The sequence below is a fragment of the Lipomyces chichibuensis genome (assembly GCF_038497645.1).
Source record: "Lipomyces chichibuensis strain CBS 12929 unplaced genomic scaffold V1513scaffold_96, whole genome shotgun sequence".
Taxonomy (NCBI): Eukaryota; Fungi; Ascomycota; class Lipomycetes; order Lipomycetales; family Lipomycetaceae; genus Lipomyces; species Lipomyces chichibuensis.
In genome coordinates this window covers 1-16892 of record NW_027117548.1, presented here as the reverse complement: position 1 = coordinate 16892, position 16892 = coordinate 1, and the positions used below count along the sequence as shown (strand labels likewise).

Genomic DNA, 16892 nt, shown 5'->3' with positions numbered 1-16892 from the left:
AGTTGAAGTCAAAGTACTCCCGGAGATATGACCATCAACGGGCAAAGACAGAGGATCCCGAGATTATTACGAAATGGTTCGATCTCGTACGTAATGCTATTCAGATTGTGAAGGCTCGGGGCGTTTAGGTTCTAATAGATAGAATTGATTACAAAAGAGTTTGCTAAAGAGAAAGAAGAGAAAAGGAAAGGGAGAAAAACACGGGAGAAAACTTCTAGGACGAGATCCTCGGGTAACCACGGGACTAATCAACTTGCTGGCCAATGGGAGCGAAGGCGCAGCCGAGCCGCACCACTCGGGCTCTAGCCCCTGACATTACTCCCCCCTTTCCGCCGGCGGTTTGCGTGTGGTTTGGCGCGCTTCCCAGACGTCCAAAGCGGCCGTGTCAGCCAGGTTCTGGGCGGCGGTCCATGTCGGTTCCTGGTAGCCGGTCCATTTTACCAAGTACTGATGACGGTAGCCGCGACCCCAACGAATCCGACGTTGGGCGAGAATCTCGTCAACCTGATACTCATCCGCACCATCGACAAGGATAGCAGGTGGTTGCCAATCGGTTTGGGTCTGACTAGGGAGGGGGTCGTTGTTCGCGGGACGCAGAAGGGAGGTATGGAAAACGGGGTGAATGCCGGGGGGTGTGTTGAGTCGGTAGGCATGGGAGCCGACGTTCGCAATAACTGTATATTTCATGTAGCGTGCGTCAAGTTTCTTGGAAGGGCGGGTTCGTCCGAATGTTTCGCAGGTCTAACCAGACTTTGTCCCCAACTTGGTAACTAGTGGCAGGATCCCGTCTTCTATTCGCGTATTCTTCCTGGGTTTGTTGGGTGGCAGCAATGGCCGAGTGGGCCATTTCCAGTGCGCCTCTCAACTTCCGGACAAGGGCGTCAGCGCGTTGCGCGGGCGTTGTGGGGTCACTAACTGAAGGGGGTTGATCAGGGATGTCCAACAGTTCGAGGTGGTAGCCGTGGTCCAAGAAGAAGGGACTGACCCCGGTAGACGCGGAATCGCGATTGTTGAGCGCTAGCATGACGGCCGGGCAGAGGGAACTCCAATTGTCTTGATTGTAATTAACAAAGAAACGTAAGTAGGCCTCGATTGTTTCATTCATGCGTTCAGTGGACCCATCGGTCTCCGGGTGGTAGGCGGTGGATAATCGGCGCCGGATCTTCAGGAGACGACACATACGCGTCCAGAATTCACCAACGAACTGTTTTCCACGGTCTGAGACGATCGCGGCCGGTAGGCCATGGTGCGCGTAGAATACCTTCATGAATTTCAATGCGACGTACTCGGCGTCGAGTCGCTCGCAGGGTTCGATGATTACGCCCTTGCTCAGACGGTCAGTGATGACCATCATATTCGTGCAGCCGTCTGAGAGGGGGAGTTCTACAACGAAGTCCATGGAAATTTCGCGCCACTTGCGGTCCGGTATGGGGAGGGGTTTCAACAGGCCCTGTCGACGGTCTCTCCAAATCTGGTGTGCTCCACATTTGTCGCAGTTCCGGCAGAACCGCCTAACATCCGAAGACATTTGAGGCCAGAACCACTGCCTAGCGAGGAGGGCGTAAAGGGTGTTGTGCCCAGGATGGCCAGCGAGTGGGGAGTCGTGTGTCTCTTGTATGATTCTTGTACGTAATGGCTCAGAGTAGGGGACCCATCGCCGTCCGCGAAAGAGGAGTTGACCTTGCGCGTTCAATTCGCACTCGGATATGGACACCTTTACTTCCAAATGCTTGGGAAATCGAGCCGCATTCTGTCGCACAGCCACACGAAGCTCTGCAAGGACTTCGTCCGTCGCATCCGCTCGGGACAAGGCATCGTCTAAGGTGTCCGTGACGCCGGGTTCAGGGTTATCGGTTGTCGCCCCGTCCGTGTTGCTTTCTGTCGCTACGGGATACACGTATATGACGTTTATGGCGCCCCCGTTCTCAAAGATCTCGGGTTTGAACAGCTGAATCTCGCGGCCGCGAGAGCGTTCGTCGTCCGAATCATGTGGCAGATCTTGCTCCCTGCGCGAAAGTGCGTCGGCACGAGCGTTCTGCGTGCCGGGGCGATAGGAGATGGTGAAATTAAACCTGTTGAGCAGCTGGGCCCAGCGCATTTGTCGTTCGGTGAGACGGCGCTGCGTGGTAAAATATTCGAGGTTACGGTGATCGGTGAGTATTTTGAACTCGCGGAAGCTGATGAGTTCCGACTCCCATTCTTCCAGGCAGCGTACGATGGCTAGGAGTTCCTTGTCGTATATCTTGTAGTTACACTCGGCCGGTAAGTTCTTTTTCGAGAAGTAGGCGCAGGGTCTTAAGAGTCCGTCGGCGCCGTATTGGGACAGGACGCCACCAGTCACCCAGCCAGAGGAGTCTGCTTCCACCACGGTCTCTCGCTTGGGGTCGAATTGGGTTAAAATAGGGGCGGTTGTGAACAACTTCTTCAGCGTGTTAAATGCGTCCTCTGCTTGGGGTGACCATTGGAATGTCCGACACTGTTTGGTGAGGGCGGTCAGCGGTAGCACAATCGCGGAGAAATTTTTAATAAATTTCCGGTAAAAGTTCGCGAAACCGAGGAACGATGGGACCCCTTTGACTATGGTCGGCGTCTGCCACTCTAGTATAGCCCTGACCTTGTCGGGGTCCATCCGGACCCCTTTGCCAGCCTCGATGACGAAACCAAGGTACTTGGTTGACTGAACCTCAAATTCGCACTTGTCAATGTCGATTGTTAGGCCTGCCTGGCGTAAGCGGTCGAAGACTTTGCACACTTGAGCGCGGTGCTGGTGTAAACTGCCGTCGGTAAATATGAGGATGTCATCGGTGTAAGCGGAACAGAAGTCATCGAGATAGTCACGCAGGACAAAATTGATATAGCGTTGGAAGGTACTCGGGGCATTTGCGGATGGAAAGCCGAAATAACGTCGAGTTTCGTAAACCAACGGGCGAGTTGCTGACACGGATGAAGCCTTTGTCAAGGTAGTCGTTGAGCGTCTTGCGCAGCAATAATAATTCTTCTCGGCTCATGTTGTACCAGGGTCCCCAAGGGGCCTCAACCTGCTTAGCGTTTTCGTCCTTGGCAATTAGGTCGATCCTGTGATCAACATCGGGACCTCTAAGCGGAGGTAGGGTGTCAGCCGTTTTTCGTCTGAATACGTCCAGGTAGGCGTGATAATGCGTGGGCAACTTCGAGCGCGGATCGGTATGCGCCTTCGGTCGGAGCGTCCGTTCGATATCCCTCGGGCTTGCGGCAAAAATTTGAATGTCGGAATCCTTCCTACGGGAGCGTTTACTCCAAAATGAGCCAAAGGCTGCTGCCGAGATGGGCCTCGCGTCGATGACATCGGACATTTTGGCCAGGCCAAAACCGCACGGCACGGCGAAACCATGGCTACGGAAGAACAATCTTGAACGGTCAGGCAAGGGGATAGCATTCTGATGCTTCATCCATGGTGTTCCTAATATAACGTCGTGACCGTCAATCTTTGGCACGACGTACAGGTAAATGTAGCGTTGGTAGTTTCCCCCGATGTCGAGAGAAAGTTTGGCGACTTCTTCAATTTTACCACTGGTTGGCCCATCAAATCCTCGGATGGACTGCGGGCGAATGTTTATGCGTTGCAACTTGTGTTTTTGGACGAAACGGGAGGATATGAGACCGTAGGTACTGCAGCCTGTGTCAACTAATGTATTGGCATTGCACACGCCATCCACGACTGCTGCAATTACAAACGGTGGACCGTTAAACTTGGTCTCCCTCAGGAACTTCTCCCATTCGTTCTTCGAACCCAATGCTTGGCGCTCCAGCGAACGACTTCTCACTGGAGCTGATCTTTTCCCTCCGACGATCGTCTACCTACATAAGCGTCGTCCTCATCCAAGATTGCGTCATCAACGTCGACTTCGGATACCGCGAGTGCTTCAGGGCGGCGATCAGATGCACTGGTGGGGCGCTTTGCAGGGAGGAAAGGGCAATCCTTGACAAAATGTTTGGCGGAGCCACAGCGCAAGCATGACCCATTCTGGCGGCGGCGTTCGAGCTCGTCCTTGTTGACCCACATTGCACGTTTCGACGATTTGGCAGCGCTGGGCTCCCAGTCCATTGCGTCGTTATTGGTCGAGCGCTCGGGGCGGGAGCTCGCGAGTCCTGGCGGGCGGCGGGCAATTAATGGCCGGTAGCAGAGCTATAGGTCGAAATGTTCATTTTTATCTATTTTCAGAGCCTGATATACCTCTCGGTGGAATGAGATTGAATAAATCGGTAACAGAAAAAAACTTTCTCTCCATGCTAAACATTCTCCTTGTGGCGTCTGGTCCTTATAAAGTAACTTTGCGCAGCACTGGTAGGGACTTGATGCCAACAGATGATGATCTGATGCCAGGGCTTTATGACATCAGACCTTATTCTCGCAGAGGTAAGATATTTGTCCTCAGCGGGCCAGAAGCAGGTAAAAGAATGGAGGCAGAACTTTTCTCAAGGTTGCAGGGTCAATTCTTTGTGTAATGGAACTAAAGTCTCTTTAGCATTTGCGTGCGCCATTCGCTTTTAAGGTGCCGAGCTTGTATCACGTAGGGTATGAATCTTGTGCGGCTCCGATCAGTCTTCAAGCTACAATACAGTATACACAGCAGCTAATCTTCTAGAGAAGTTCCAAGATTCAGATGAGTCGTCAGTGCGACTTTTTGTCTTAATCACTACTTCTGATCCCTTAATTTCTTCAACTCGTGCTTGCGCTGTCGTCAACAAGGCCTGTGACCTATCTCTTCAAATATCCTCTGTTATTTTCAATACCTCTTCGGTACTAATCAAGAATTTTGCCTTTCATTTGCATTTTTATCGCTGTTGTGAACATCCCGTGCATGGAGAGCCTCAGCGGCGACTTCCTATTGCTTGCGCATAAACGACATTTCCCGTATTTGCGTTTCAACATCGGGTCAGACAATTGGTATATCGCTTTACTTGGTGATGTAAGTCTCTCTTTGATGAAGCCCTTCAGCACGCCATTGGATCGCAGAAACAAGCTATGCTTGGACCAAGTCCTAAAGTTAAGCTGAAATTGATCTAACAAAGAATATTCCCTACAGTGACGCTGATTTATGCTGCCTGTAATAAGCATGAATGTGATATCCCCAGAAGTAAGGATTGACTTGTGTGACTGGGCTCATTGTAATTTATGATCGACATCGCGTGAGATTAGTATCAGGCGAGTCGTAACAAGATCAACATTGAGGATAATCACACCAGAATATCCCGCCAACGTCGGTCTATAAGGGGGCAACCCCGATGCCCCTATGGTATCTTGAGAGACGGTTGAGAGGCATAGCAGCGTCCAATGATTCAGATACGTATAGCCATCACGACTGGTCAAAGATAATCATGTCATAACTGCTGAGTGAACTCAGAATTGAAGATACATTCATCAAAAGAACACATCGGTGCAGATACCATTACTGTACTCAACAAGTTCACTATGCTTTGCGGTGGCCGATAGAGTATTCGACCAGCCAGCAATGCTTACGGATTTCGATGTTCTTACATTGCCCGTGCGTGTCTCGGCGGAAATTTCGCAGAACTGGGGTCGAAACAAGTACAAGTTCAAAAAGCTGGTCCTGATCAGAGCGTGGATGTGGACTTCATTTTCAGAGCGAGAACATTGGGTAGTCTACCATAAAAGTTACCCGATTTAATGGATGGTGGTCCTACGCTCTATCGTCTGCCATTTCAGAGTCATTAATATTCTAATACATATCAGTATTGTTGGACTGTTGGACTCGGACATTTCTATGAAATGCCAGAGTTTCTGCCTTACATTTGCTAGATTACTACGGAAGACATACCGCTCTGACCTTTACGGAACGCACCATGCACAGTAATACGACCAGATGCCATTACTCAATACGCAATCGTTAGTCATATGACCGATTCATACTGTTCGTTATGATACTAGATTGAGACGCTGTTGAAGTGTGAGTATATACGAGAGTCCTTAATAACAGAAGTGTCAGCGTGGGGTGATATGTCGATTACAGAGGCCGACTTAACATTCTACCGTTGGCTCAGAAGCTGGGTTCCTTGCAAAGCAGTGCTTTACAGCATACAATGAGCGGGAAAATCATTTTATGTACTCCATCGTTCCAACGTTCTTCAATCGTCAGACTGATTAGTACTAACCGTCACAACCGCCAATCTACCCGATTAGGGGCTTAGGCGTGACTATTTGACTAAAGTCTGGAGAATACTAACATATAGACCCATGAATTGCTGTTATTCATCGTTCTTACCTTCTAAATCGTGAATTCACAACCTCTTAAACAGTATTATGACTTTCGACATTGCCATCCTTTGGTCCTTAAAGCCTGATTCCTTTTTTTAATTGCCCTCCCATTTTAATTCGAAAAAAAAAGAATCGCCCCTTCTAATGATACTCTCCTCATACCCAAAACGAATCAGGTAATGTTAAATGGAGCTCTCATTTTACTAGCGTGAAAGGAGTTGAAATGGAGGTCAACCTTTTCCTATACAGAAAGCTAATTGAGGTCAGACCTCTACTCTATTTCAACTCCATTTATGCTAATGAACCCGACCGAAACACCACCTTTCTGACCACTCCTCACAGTAGCACGCCTCTACAACGATACCATGCTTTTGCAGATGAAACTTCTATTACTGGTCGATGTCCCTCTAACCGAATTAAAGCTCTTCCAGTTGCACCCAGGCTGCTGACAGCGCACGTCTTAACTAGGAATAAGGCGATCCCAAAGTTCCCTTACGTTAAGGAATTTTTGCCACTTTAGGAAATACTACTATCCCTACTTTGGACTAGCTCAAACCTTGACCTTGCGCGTTTCAGTCTTGTACTACAACTAACTATACTTAGCCGTGTCGTGCGCTTCCATAAAATCGAAATATAGCCTCCGAATCGTCAATATTATCGAAATTGAATGGCGTACTGTCCTACATTATTGGACAGCCGTTTGGAAGAACATCTACGACGAACCCAGCGAGCACAATGTGTAGCAAGGCCAAAGTATAAAATTGGACACTTGCTGTTGCTATGAAGGATGCAGCAGCAGTCAATACTACTAGTGTCTAGTTTTTGACGTTGACGACGAGTGCCAGGCATTGTGAATTAAGGACCGGATAGCAGATATTTATCGAGCGCGTTCGTGTTGTTGACATCTTGCCTAGTCAAACATCGCCAGAGAGTTTGTGCTTAAACCTTAATGTAATGTTATGGAAGTTTGAATGTGCAAAATTTCTGTTCTAGAATCGCCGTAAGAAAAAACTTTAAGACTAGGGTTACCTCTTTCGAGTGCTTTTCTGCTACCAAACTTTTAAGGAACTTGGTGGCAAAAAGGAAGTAATCCCGGAAAAGAATTCGGCCTTTTCTATGGGAAGACAAAATTATGGCCGCCAGTAATTACCCTACTTTCCAAATTAGGTTAGGCAGACTACACGATTACTCGGAAATCGTAACCACCCCTATAATCATATTCGACATACGGATGTTATTAGTTGCAAAGCTTGAGCGAAATTTCTGCAATAGAAACAAGAACTATCAATTGGTGTGCATCCCTAACCCAACACGCTTATATGGGCCCAATTGTTGAATCATAGGACAACAGTGATAATAATTGATCACGCTGCACTCCTAGCTATGCACCGATCCATAGTGGATGAAACAAGATTTTCTTCTTGATACGGCAACTACAATTTTGTTCCTTATATTCTTGATATTTCGTGCTCCGTCGACAGCGAGAGCCACCTCTTTGCTGATCCCAAGTATGTCGCCGCCCGATTCGTTATGACGATATCAAGTTCGTACGTCCGTTGCAGAGCCGAGAAGCTTGGCTGCAACAAAAGTCATTGTCAATAATCAGGATTTGCGTTAGAGTGGATTGTGGTTGTGTTTTTGACAAAATACCAATCACGGGCGGTGTCGATCGTGTTATGGTGAAATAGCGTCAGACCTCGGCTGTGTATGCGAATGAGTCTCGCTATTATACTGTCACTGTTCCAATTTCTCCTTACACTGAAAGGTCTGTACGTTCATTACGCTTAGCTATCTCAGATAGGTTTACAGATGTAAGCTCGTCATTATCTGTGAGTTTCGTACCTCATTCTCACAGCCACGAAAAAGCGATCGAATAGGTTTGGCAAGTGGGATACATCGCACTCGAGATTATGGACTCTCAGCACGTTTCGCTACCTCGATGCTGATCCATACAATAATCGCGTTAGGCAGTATTTAGATGCCTACAGGAATTTCTCGCGGCAGCAACGGCATCCGCGATATGAACAACTTCTTGATTCAGCCAGACTGATAAGTACTAGGCAGTGGTGTATCAACATATTGGGATGGAGTGATCTTGCCAGGTCACCTGAGTGTTACTTTCGAGATAGTTGTTAACCAAAACCATAGTAATATAATTTCCACATGGAGTGCAATCGAAACGTTCGCTACCAACCATCAATTTTGCTAGCCTTTAGTGGCAGTCCGTCCGTTGGTCTGACGATTACAGCGAATTCCCGGCTGCCCGACTCCTCAAACAGGTACCTTCCAATAAAGCTGGCCAATATACATTTTAAGCTCAAGCTCGGCAAAGCGCCTCCCAATACAAGCCATCGTTCCCTGCAAGAATGTCATATACCATAAGCATTGTCAGCATGGCGACCGTCCCAAAGATCAGGATTGAACTCGTAAGCATCTGGGCCCCATTTGAGGGTCGGCCGCGCGAACATGATCTATTCATACCCACGGTTTGGCAAGTATGAATTTAACGCTGCAACGGCTCTAGATGCCTGATGTGGCGAGGATTCAATGTCGATTCTATAACCTGTCTTCTATCAATATCCTTTCACCCATATCGTTCTAAGTTTGTTGGTTTGCAAACGGTATGTCCGGGCCGACCTAGACTCTTGTCCCAAGCCTCGACCCTGCTAGTATCCATTGAACGGCCCGCATATCTTCTATCTGACTTTCCAGTGCAGTAATCACATCCTCTGCACATGCTGCCTTGGCCTCCAACACAACCAATAGATTATGGTCATAAAATTCATCAGCACGGTAGGTCACATGCAATATATTGAAATGGATCGCGTATTAAGCTTTTCTGGATTCTCTGTCAGTTACTTATACCTTTTAGAATGTCAGTTTGCTGGTCTGCGTCACTGTTGCTTTTGTGTGTTCGGTTGCCTATATTTATAGTCGCCAGTGGGTCTCCATTTTGATTTTCACTGTCCTCCAAGTTTTCGCCCTATCTGCTGCCAAAGATGCGCTTGTTGACCATTATTCTTTCTTGTCCGCTACATACGTGATATGGAGCAGTAGCAGGACTTGCAAACCTTAGCCGCATCCTAAAGCATAATAAAAACATTATCTCCCATGCCATTGATCCACATATCCTTGTCGTCCAAAAGCCGGCCATAAACTTCAGTATGCCCACGCATCAATCGCAATTACTACCTTAGCTTCGCCGTTCTCACGCACATACGGATACCATGGATGCAGCCGATGGCCGAAGTACTGTATAACGAATTAGAATGCCGTGTTGGACTCCCTCCGGGATCGTGAGTGATCGCGACTCTCGGGTCGCGAGTGAATTCTGCGCCGAGCTGTGTCACCACACGGTCATGAAACGGAAGCTTTCAACGGCGTTCCAGGCCCAAACCGACGGACAATCCGAAGCACCGAACGATTAATCCGAAGCACTGAACAGAATGTTGAAAACTCCCGACGCGCGTTCACCCCCCTTGAACAGATGAATTGGTCAAAGTTGTCACCTGCCGCGGCGTATGCTTACAATAAAATTTAAAATGACGCCGTTCAAAGTAGTGTACGGCTACGACCTGGATTTTCATAGCGACGCCTCTGGGAAGGGGCCGGCTGCGCTCGATCGAGTAAAATACTGCAGCAGGTGAGAGACTCGTTGAAAGTTCAGTCGGCTAGAGCCCAAGAGCATCAGAAAGAAAAAATATTACGATCAGCGCCATACGCCAATGGAGTTTAAGAGAGGAAGCTTTGTGAATTTATCCACGGCGAACATGAAGCTTAAGAACAGAAAGGCTCAGCCAAGGTCATTGGCCCCTTCCGTGTTACCGAGCGGATCGGAAAACGGGCCCATCATCTAACGTTACCAGGTCAATATAATTGACCCCATGACGTTTTTCCTATCCAGCTATTGGAACCATATTATGCTCGGGACGGAGCTGAGTTATAGCTCATGCCCGAACTGGAAGAAGAACCGGACGAATACGAGGTCGAGGAAATGAAAGATACTAACATGGGCAACGCATCGGCCATGGAAGGCTTATGAAAGGAAAGCCTCGAAATATAAAATCAAGATAAGTCTGACGCGAGGTGAGTCTCGTTAACTTTTTCCCAACGGCACCAAGAAATAGACCGGCGGGTTTTTTAATGAGGTCAACTGAACTGGCCATCCGGGAGGATAGTTGTAACGCCATCTAACAATCACCACGCCACCAGGCACGGGCCACGTGGACGCCACCTTCATTACCCCCTGCCATGGCAAACGCCACGTGAGGCAACAGCGCCGCACGTAAGCTGTACGTCGGTGGTCGTAAGCTGAGACCCTGAAGTGACAGGACCCACTTCAATTATACGTTATTGTATTCATAAAATATGTAAACAGAGGCGCAGATGGAATATCCTAGACGGCAGGGTTCAATACAATTAAGATTAAGCGCTTACTCCTGCTCGATAATTTCATTTCTCACGAGCGATTAAGCGTCTACTACTACTCGAAGTATTCAGTTGAATGATTACATTCATTAGAGCAGGATAGTGGTTAGTAGGCATTGAGATTATAAATAGTCCTCGTCAATCCCTCTTGGACTGCAGACTTTGTTTAACAAGAAAAGTTGCAGACTCCAACAAACAATCCCTTCACTCGCTCATAGTATATTGTCATCCACCAGTCATTCTTTTTACAAGAGTCCTGTCGTTCAGTCTTTCTTTCTGTCCTTCTTTGAAGACATCTATCACTCTCTTTGAAGCAGACGTTCTCTATTTATCAATCTTTTACTTTGTCTCCGTTGATCCGAGACAATATCAGACTTCTTCCAAATAGCAAAAATGATATTCACCAAGGTTTTCGGTCTTCTCGCCTCATTCGGTACTTTGGCTGCTGCCCTTCCAACCACACTAGATCGTCGCGACTCCAGCTCCACCGGCGGGGGTGTCGAAATCATCAACAACATGGGCAAGGACATTTATCTCTGGTCGATCGCCGATTCTGCCGATGCCACCATGGTCACACTCACTTCAGGCGGAAATGCATACACAGAGTCATGGAAAACCAATTCAAATGGAGGGGGCATCTCTATCAAGCTATCCACTACTCCCGATCAGTCTGATGTGCTGCAATACGAATACACTCTCGCGCCCCCGAAAATCTACTGGGATCTTTCCTGCATCAACATGGGCAGTGGATCGGAATTCGCCACCGCCGGCTTTGCTGTCACTTCCAACGATAACGGCAACTGCCCTGCTGCAATCTGCAAGCCTGGCGATAGTGCCTGTGCTGATGCTTATTTGATCCCAACTGATGACCACGCCACCCATGGATGCTCGGAAAGTGTCCAGATGACTCTGAACTTGGGTCCCTCATCTTCGGAGTAATCGCTCATTACATTTGCACTGTGAAATGAGTCTTTTGATTGCGCATTACATTGGACAGCATTAGAGTTTTTTCGTCAAAGCTTATTTAAATTGGTTTTATCTGGTTGCATTCAGGAGTAGAACCCCTTGCTTCTGGTGGCCTTTGGGGGGGTCCAATTGTTATAAGATTTTCTTTCTTCTTTTTCTCTTTTTGTAATATAGATGGCTAAATAAATATGCATGTCTGTTGTGACACGGTTTTAAAACTATTTCATTCTTTTGATGAATTACAAAACATCCTAGCCCCAAGCAAACGTCATATACCACTGGAAAAAAAGGGAAAACAGGTGACAAATAAAAACTCAAAAACCAGACCTGGTGTCTGGACTGAACATATGAAATTTGATGATCAATGATATACCAGGACCTGGCATTGCTTTTGTACGGAGGGTGTCAGGAATCCTTCCTGAGTGTTTCGTACCTCGGATTCGCACCTCGGAGACTTTGACGTCAGCAATGCATGCATGAGCCGCAGCCATCGCATCGCAAAATCTTGGCTGACCCTGGCAGTTTCTTGTACAGTCTGAAGTTCCGCCAATCCGTCCAACTGTTGGCTTCATGATACAGGTTCTCGTCGGCGTCAATCATGATCTTTGCCAATTGCCAGTACGCGGCCGCCCAAACGTTCAGTACCTCAGGTGTGAAGGCATCCACCAGAACCTCCTGAAAGGCGCTTAATAAATGTTTCCCGACAATTTCATATTGGCCCAGACGGATGTATAGTGATGCAATGTTTGTGACAGATGCGCTTGACGGCAGGTGATAAGGCGCCAAGGTCGTCAATGGGCGCAGCGTAAGTGTAAACCGCGCCAGCAACTGCCTTAGATTGGTGGCCGTTCGTCTGGTTTGTAATGTTGAAGATGTTCTTCAAGTCGGGATTATCGCGCACCAAATTACTGTAGAAATGGGCTGTCTCACGGTGGCCCAATGTGTCTCGAGAACAGGAACTGTCGCCTTAACTATTTTGACTTGGTCTGAGTCAACGGCATCTTGGATATATCGGGTTAGTCGGTGGTAAGTTGCTGCGACAAAGTCCAGGACAGAATAATTGGTTCCCTAGATAGTAATCGCCATTCCCTGCGCTGAGGCGCATTCATGGAGCCATGTTCATAAAGTTAGAAGCTAAGTGCAGAAAAAGTTACCTCCTTGGCCCGACGTTAACTATGTGTCAGCACCTGACAGCTCACTCTCTACCGCTAAGGTACCTATCTGCTGCTTTACTGTAGTACCATGTCCCGTTCATACCCCAGCAGAACTGGTAGTGTGCGTTTGCTGCATAGTATGAAGAGCATAATAGTACTGTATGATACGCTATGTCAAATTGAGCCTTGCGCACTAACTGCATTTAGTGTACGCGTACTGTAAATTGCGTACCCATTTATCTCCAGCCATGGACACGTATTTCTGAATTACGTTGTTATTGTCGTAGGAGCTGAACAAATGATCAGTTAGATCAGTTAGACTCCCGCTACAGTTATTAATGTGTGAGACGACGTGAAAATATGTGAAATAAAGTGGCTGCCTGATTCAATTCTAGCTTTCAGTAAGGCAATAGAAGTAGTTCCAAACTTACAATAATAGCGGTCTCACATAGTACAGCGGGGCCAAGGCATGCAGTATTTGTCGTGTTTTGAGTGATTAGGCGACGGGATCCCGGACTGAATGCGTATAAAAGCACACGTTCGTCTACTCTGGGGCCCACTCTCCGCCACAATTTTTTATTTTCCTATATCTCTTTGGTTAGTCACTATCCTCTCTGCTATATGAACCGTCTGTTTCTTTAATCTTGATTTTAATTAGACGGTCAGGTTTACAACCCACAATATCGTTTAGCAGGTGTCGAGCCGCTTAGCTGCCGCCTAAGGCAGGACGTATCGTTTGAATATTAAGCGAAAACGTCTTCAATATGGACGCAGATTGCGGTTGCGGTATTCATCAACGTGGTGTTCAACACCTGGAAAAGAACAAAAAATTTACTCTTATGGCTTCCAGTATTCGTTGTACTAGTGACAATAGGTTACTTGAGCTATCGTTCATTCATCTATCCTCATACTACTTTAACCAATTGAAATATTTTTTGTCGATTAAGGAAGTGACTTATGAACACGCATTGCATTTATGAAGTGACGTCTGGATAGACATTTTGTGTGCTGTCATGGTGTATTTGAGCTGATTACCGTCTACCTGAACATAAAACCTGCAAACCAGGGCCTGGTACAGGATTGAATGATTGAAATTGCCATAGTTAAGCGCCGCATAGTCAGTGGCTGAGGGCAAAGTTGCACCAGGGTCGGTGTACCAGGGTCGTTTGCCATACAAACTTGGGATTGAAATGATTGAAATTTAGAGTTAAACAGCCCACTACCTGTCCATCCCTTGTTCTGGGGCAAGATGCACGAAGCCAAAAACATCACCAAAACTTCACAAAAATTCAAATTAAAATAAATTAGTGGATCTGAAAGAGAAAAATCAGGCGATTCGGACAGTATTATTTTTATTGCGCTTAGATTATTTTGAATATGTACAAGCAGGAGCAAAAGTTCTGGCATCGGCCATAGCAACATAACTGGACAACCGCTGTGGGCATTAGGGCTAGGGTATACTTTGATGCAAGGCATAAGTTGGAAGGCAAAGGCAACGGCCGTGGGCTAGGGCCGATAAATGTAGGTGCAGCACAAGCAATACCGGAATAGGAAAGTGCATGATGACAACGGTGGCCGGTCACCAGTCGGCGGCAAGGTAGCAAGGCAGCAAAATCAATTAGCACTGCCCAACTAAAATAAAAGAAGTGTTTAATGTAGTAGAAAATAATATAATTTATTTTTACGTCTTTAAAAGTTTCAATTTAAGAGAGCAGGGGATTGTAGCCGACTGACAAAATACAGAGCACGACGATGATCAATCAGGACAATTGAAACAAAGCGTGGCGATAGTCGAAGTTGAATTACTACAGTAAAAATAAAATAAAAAATAAAAAGGCAAAACCGTAATTTTCAGAAATTAAATTTGTGAAGGACAGGGGGGTAGATTTGGGGGAAAGCTCATTGACCTTGGAGCAGATTTGAAGAAAAGGGGCGTGAGGTCGAGACGCAGAAGTGAGAAATAAAAAGGAGGTGCAAGCATCTGGGGGATGGCAACGTTGCGTGTAGGGCTAGGGAATTAACGTATGGTACAACCAATACCGAAATGCGTATTGGACGATCGCACGGGTTACCCCACCACCCAGTAGCCGTCGGACGTTTAGTTACCTTGAAGCAAGGGACACAATGCCCGATTACTGGAACAAGAATGTAATGGCGGTTTTCAGCGGTCTCGTCAGTCGGGTAGGGAGTCCTCCCTGTCCGGCCCCCTTTTCCGTGAGCACCAACATAAAAAGCCAACGCGAGCCCTTCTAACAACTGTTTCAATACCATACCGGTTACAAACCTTTACTTTATTCTTCTGAAAGACAATGTATTCATGCTCTAAATGCCCTCATGAACCGTTTGCCAGCAAGGCAAAGCTAAGCAAACATGTCTCCAACTATCACCGAGAAGCGAACACTATCAAGGCCGGAGGGAAGATTTATCCTTTAAGTTTTGGGACCAACGTCAATTATATTCTCTGCCCAGAATGCAACGCTGGATGCTCAAACATTGGGAACTTAAGGCGTCACTTGAACCGGCACTGTAAGGGTTCGACCGGAAATAATGACAATGACATGCATATCGAAGAAATCGAAGGCGGAGTGGAAACTACCGGAACTGATGCAATAGGTAAGCGGACACAATCAGTTTAGTATGGTTTACTTTAGGCAGAACACCCTGATCGTATGTGTAGACTGTACGTCGCTCGAAGGCATAGGCATGATGTACGATTCAGAATGGAATGTGCTCGTCTGCAAGAGGTGCCATCACATTGTGGATCAGTCCATGATGGCTCACCACCTCACGAAAGTCCACAAGCTGAAGGTCAAAGACGAAGAGGCATTATGGAGGACCATGCGTTTGTATAAACTCAGGCCGCATCTCACAGTCATTTGGGATGAATCCACTGAACAAGAAATGGACGATTCAGACGACGAAGGCACTACCGCAAAAGACTTCGAAGCGGAAGCGTTCAGACCAGGCTCGGCTGCCATCAGCGACGTTCTTATTGCAGATGGGTTTAAATGCTTAACATGCGAGCGAGCTCTGACGCATAAATGTTTGCAGTCCAAAGGCGCCATGCGGACCCATTTTACGAGGAACCATCCGGGCCGCGACATGGAGCTTTGTCAGGTTCGCGTCCAGGCCTTCTATGGGCGCTCTTCAGCTCAGCAACAATTAAGATACGTCGAGGTCACCGAAACAAGAGCAGATACTGAGAGCAGGTCCGCAACTGACGACTATGCCACGTTTGGAATCCCGGCTAACGTCCATTCCGTGCCAACATCCCATTCAGCGGTAGCCGACAAGCGGGACCTGAACCTGTTTGGTAGATACTTTTTTGCATACAAGATGTTGGAGTGGCTGGACTTGGATGAACTGGGACCGTACCTCCTGAATCCTGCCGACAAGTCGTTCAGCCTTCTTAAACGAATCAGCAAGAAAATACTCGAGGATTCCCGTGCGCACACGTCACCAGGCTTCCAAATCATGCTGACTAAAGTCATGGAAGACGACGATAAAAGGTTTGCGTTGATCTTCCAATTGGGACGTCATTCAATACACATACTGAAATAATTTAGAAAATTTTTTCACGAGGTTCAAGAAGAACAGACAGTGGACAACTACTCCCAAATCTGGTGCAAGGTACTGTGGATCGCTTGCCTGGCTGTCACAAAGGACTACACCATGACGCGCAACCTTACCCTCACTCCGGAACAGAACGAATCCGCCAAGGCGCTCATGGAAGCACTGGATGTAGTTAGTGATTGTAATGTTCCGAGTGATGATGAGCTCTATATACTAGCAATGGGGAAAGCCGTAGAACTGAGTACACACATATTGCGTCAGAGCTACGGCCTTACTAACAAGGTCGATCCGGACACGGGAGCTAGCAGAAGCTCGGCATATATAGTACCACGGGCTATCAACTTGCTAGCACTAAAGCGCAATGGTGCATTCGTCCACTATCAACAGATAACGCACATTCAGGGTTCAGGGTTTCAGGGTTTCAGGGTTTCAGGGTTCAGGGTTCAGGGTTCAGGGTTCAGGGTTTCAGGGTTTCAGGGTTTCAGGGTTTCAGGGTTCAGGGTTTCAGGGTTTCA

At 47.3% G+C, this 16892-nt stretch overlaps 2 protein-coding genes across 2 annotated transcripts; both read left to right on the top strand.

Annotated features, from left to right (window-relative positions):
• The first annotated feature begins 10726 nt into the window (after positions 1–10726).
• Positions 10727–11830, top strand: V1513DRAFT_455213 (uncharacterized protein). The gene has a single exon (XM_066899471.1). The coding sequence runs from the start codon at positions 11078–11080 to the stop codon at positions 11621–11623; it is 546 nt and encodes a 181-aa protein (XP_066750364.1). The 5' UTR covers positions 10727–11077; the 3' UTR covers positions 11624–11830.
• A 3247-nt stretch (positions 11831–15077) lies between these two features.
• Positions 15078–16612, top strand: V1513DRAFT_487754 (uncharacterized protein; the record flags this gene model as incomplete). The annotated part of the gene is made up of 4 exons (XM_066900525.1): positions 15078–15417; positions 15482–16313; positions 16371–16548; positions 16595–16612. The coding sequence occupies exons 1-4, from the start codon at positions 15114–15116 to the stop codon at positions 16610–16612; spliced, it is 1332 nt and encodes a 443-aa protein (XP_066750363.1). The 5' UTR covers positions 15078–15113.
• Between the last annotated feature and the right edge of the window lie 280 nt (positions 16613–16892).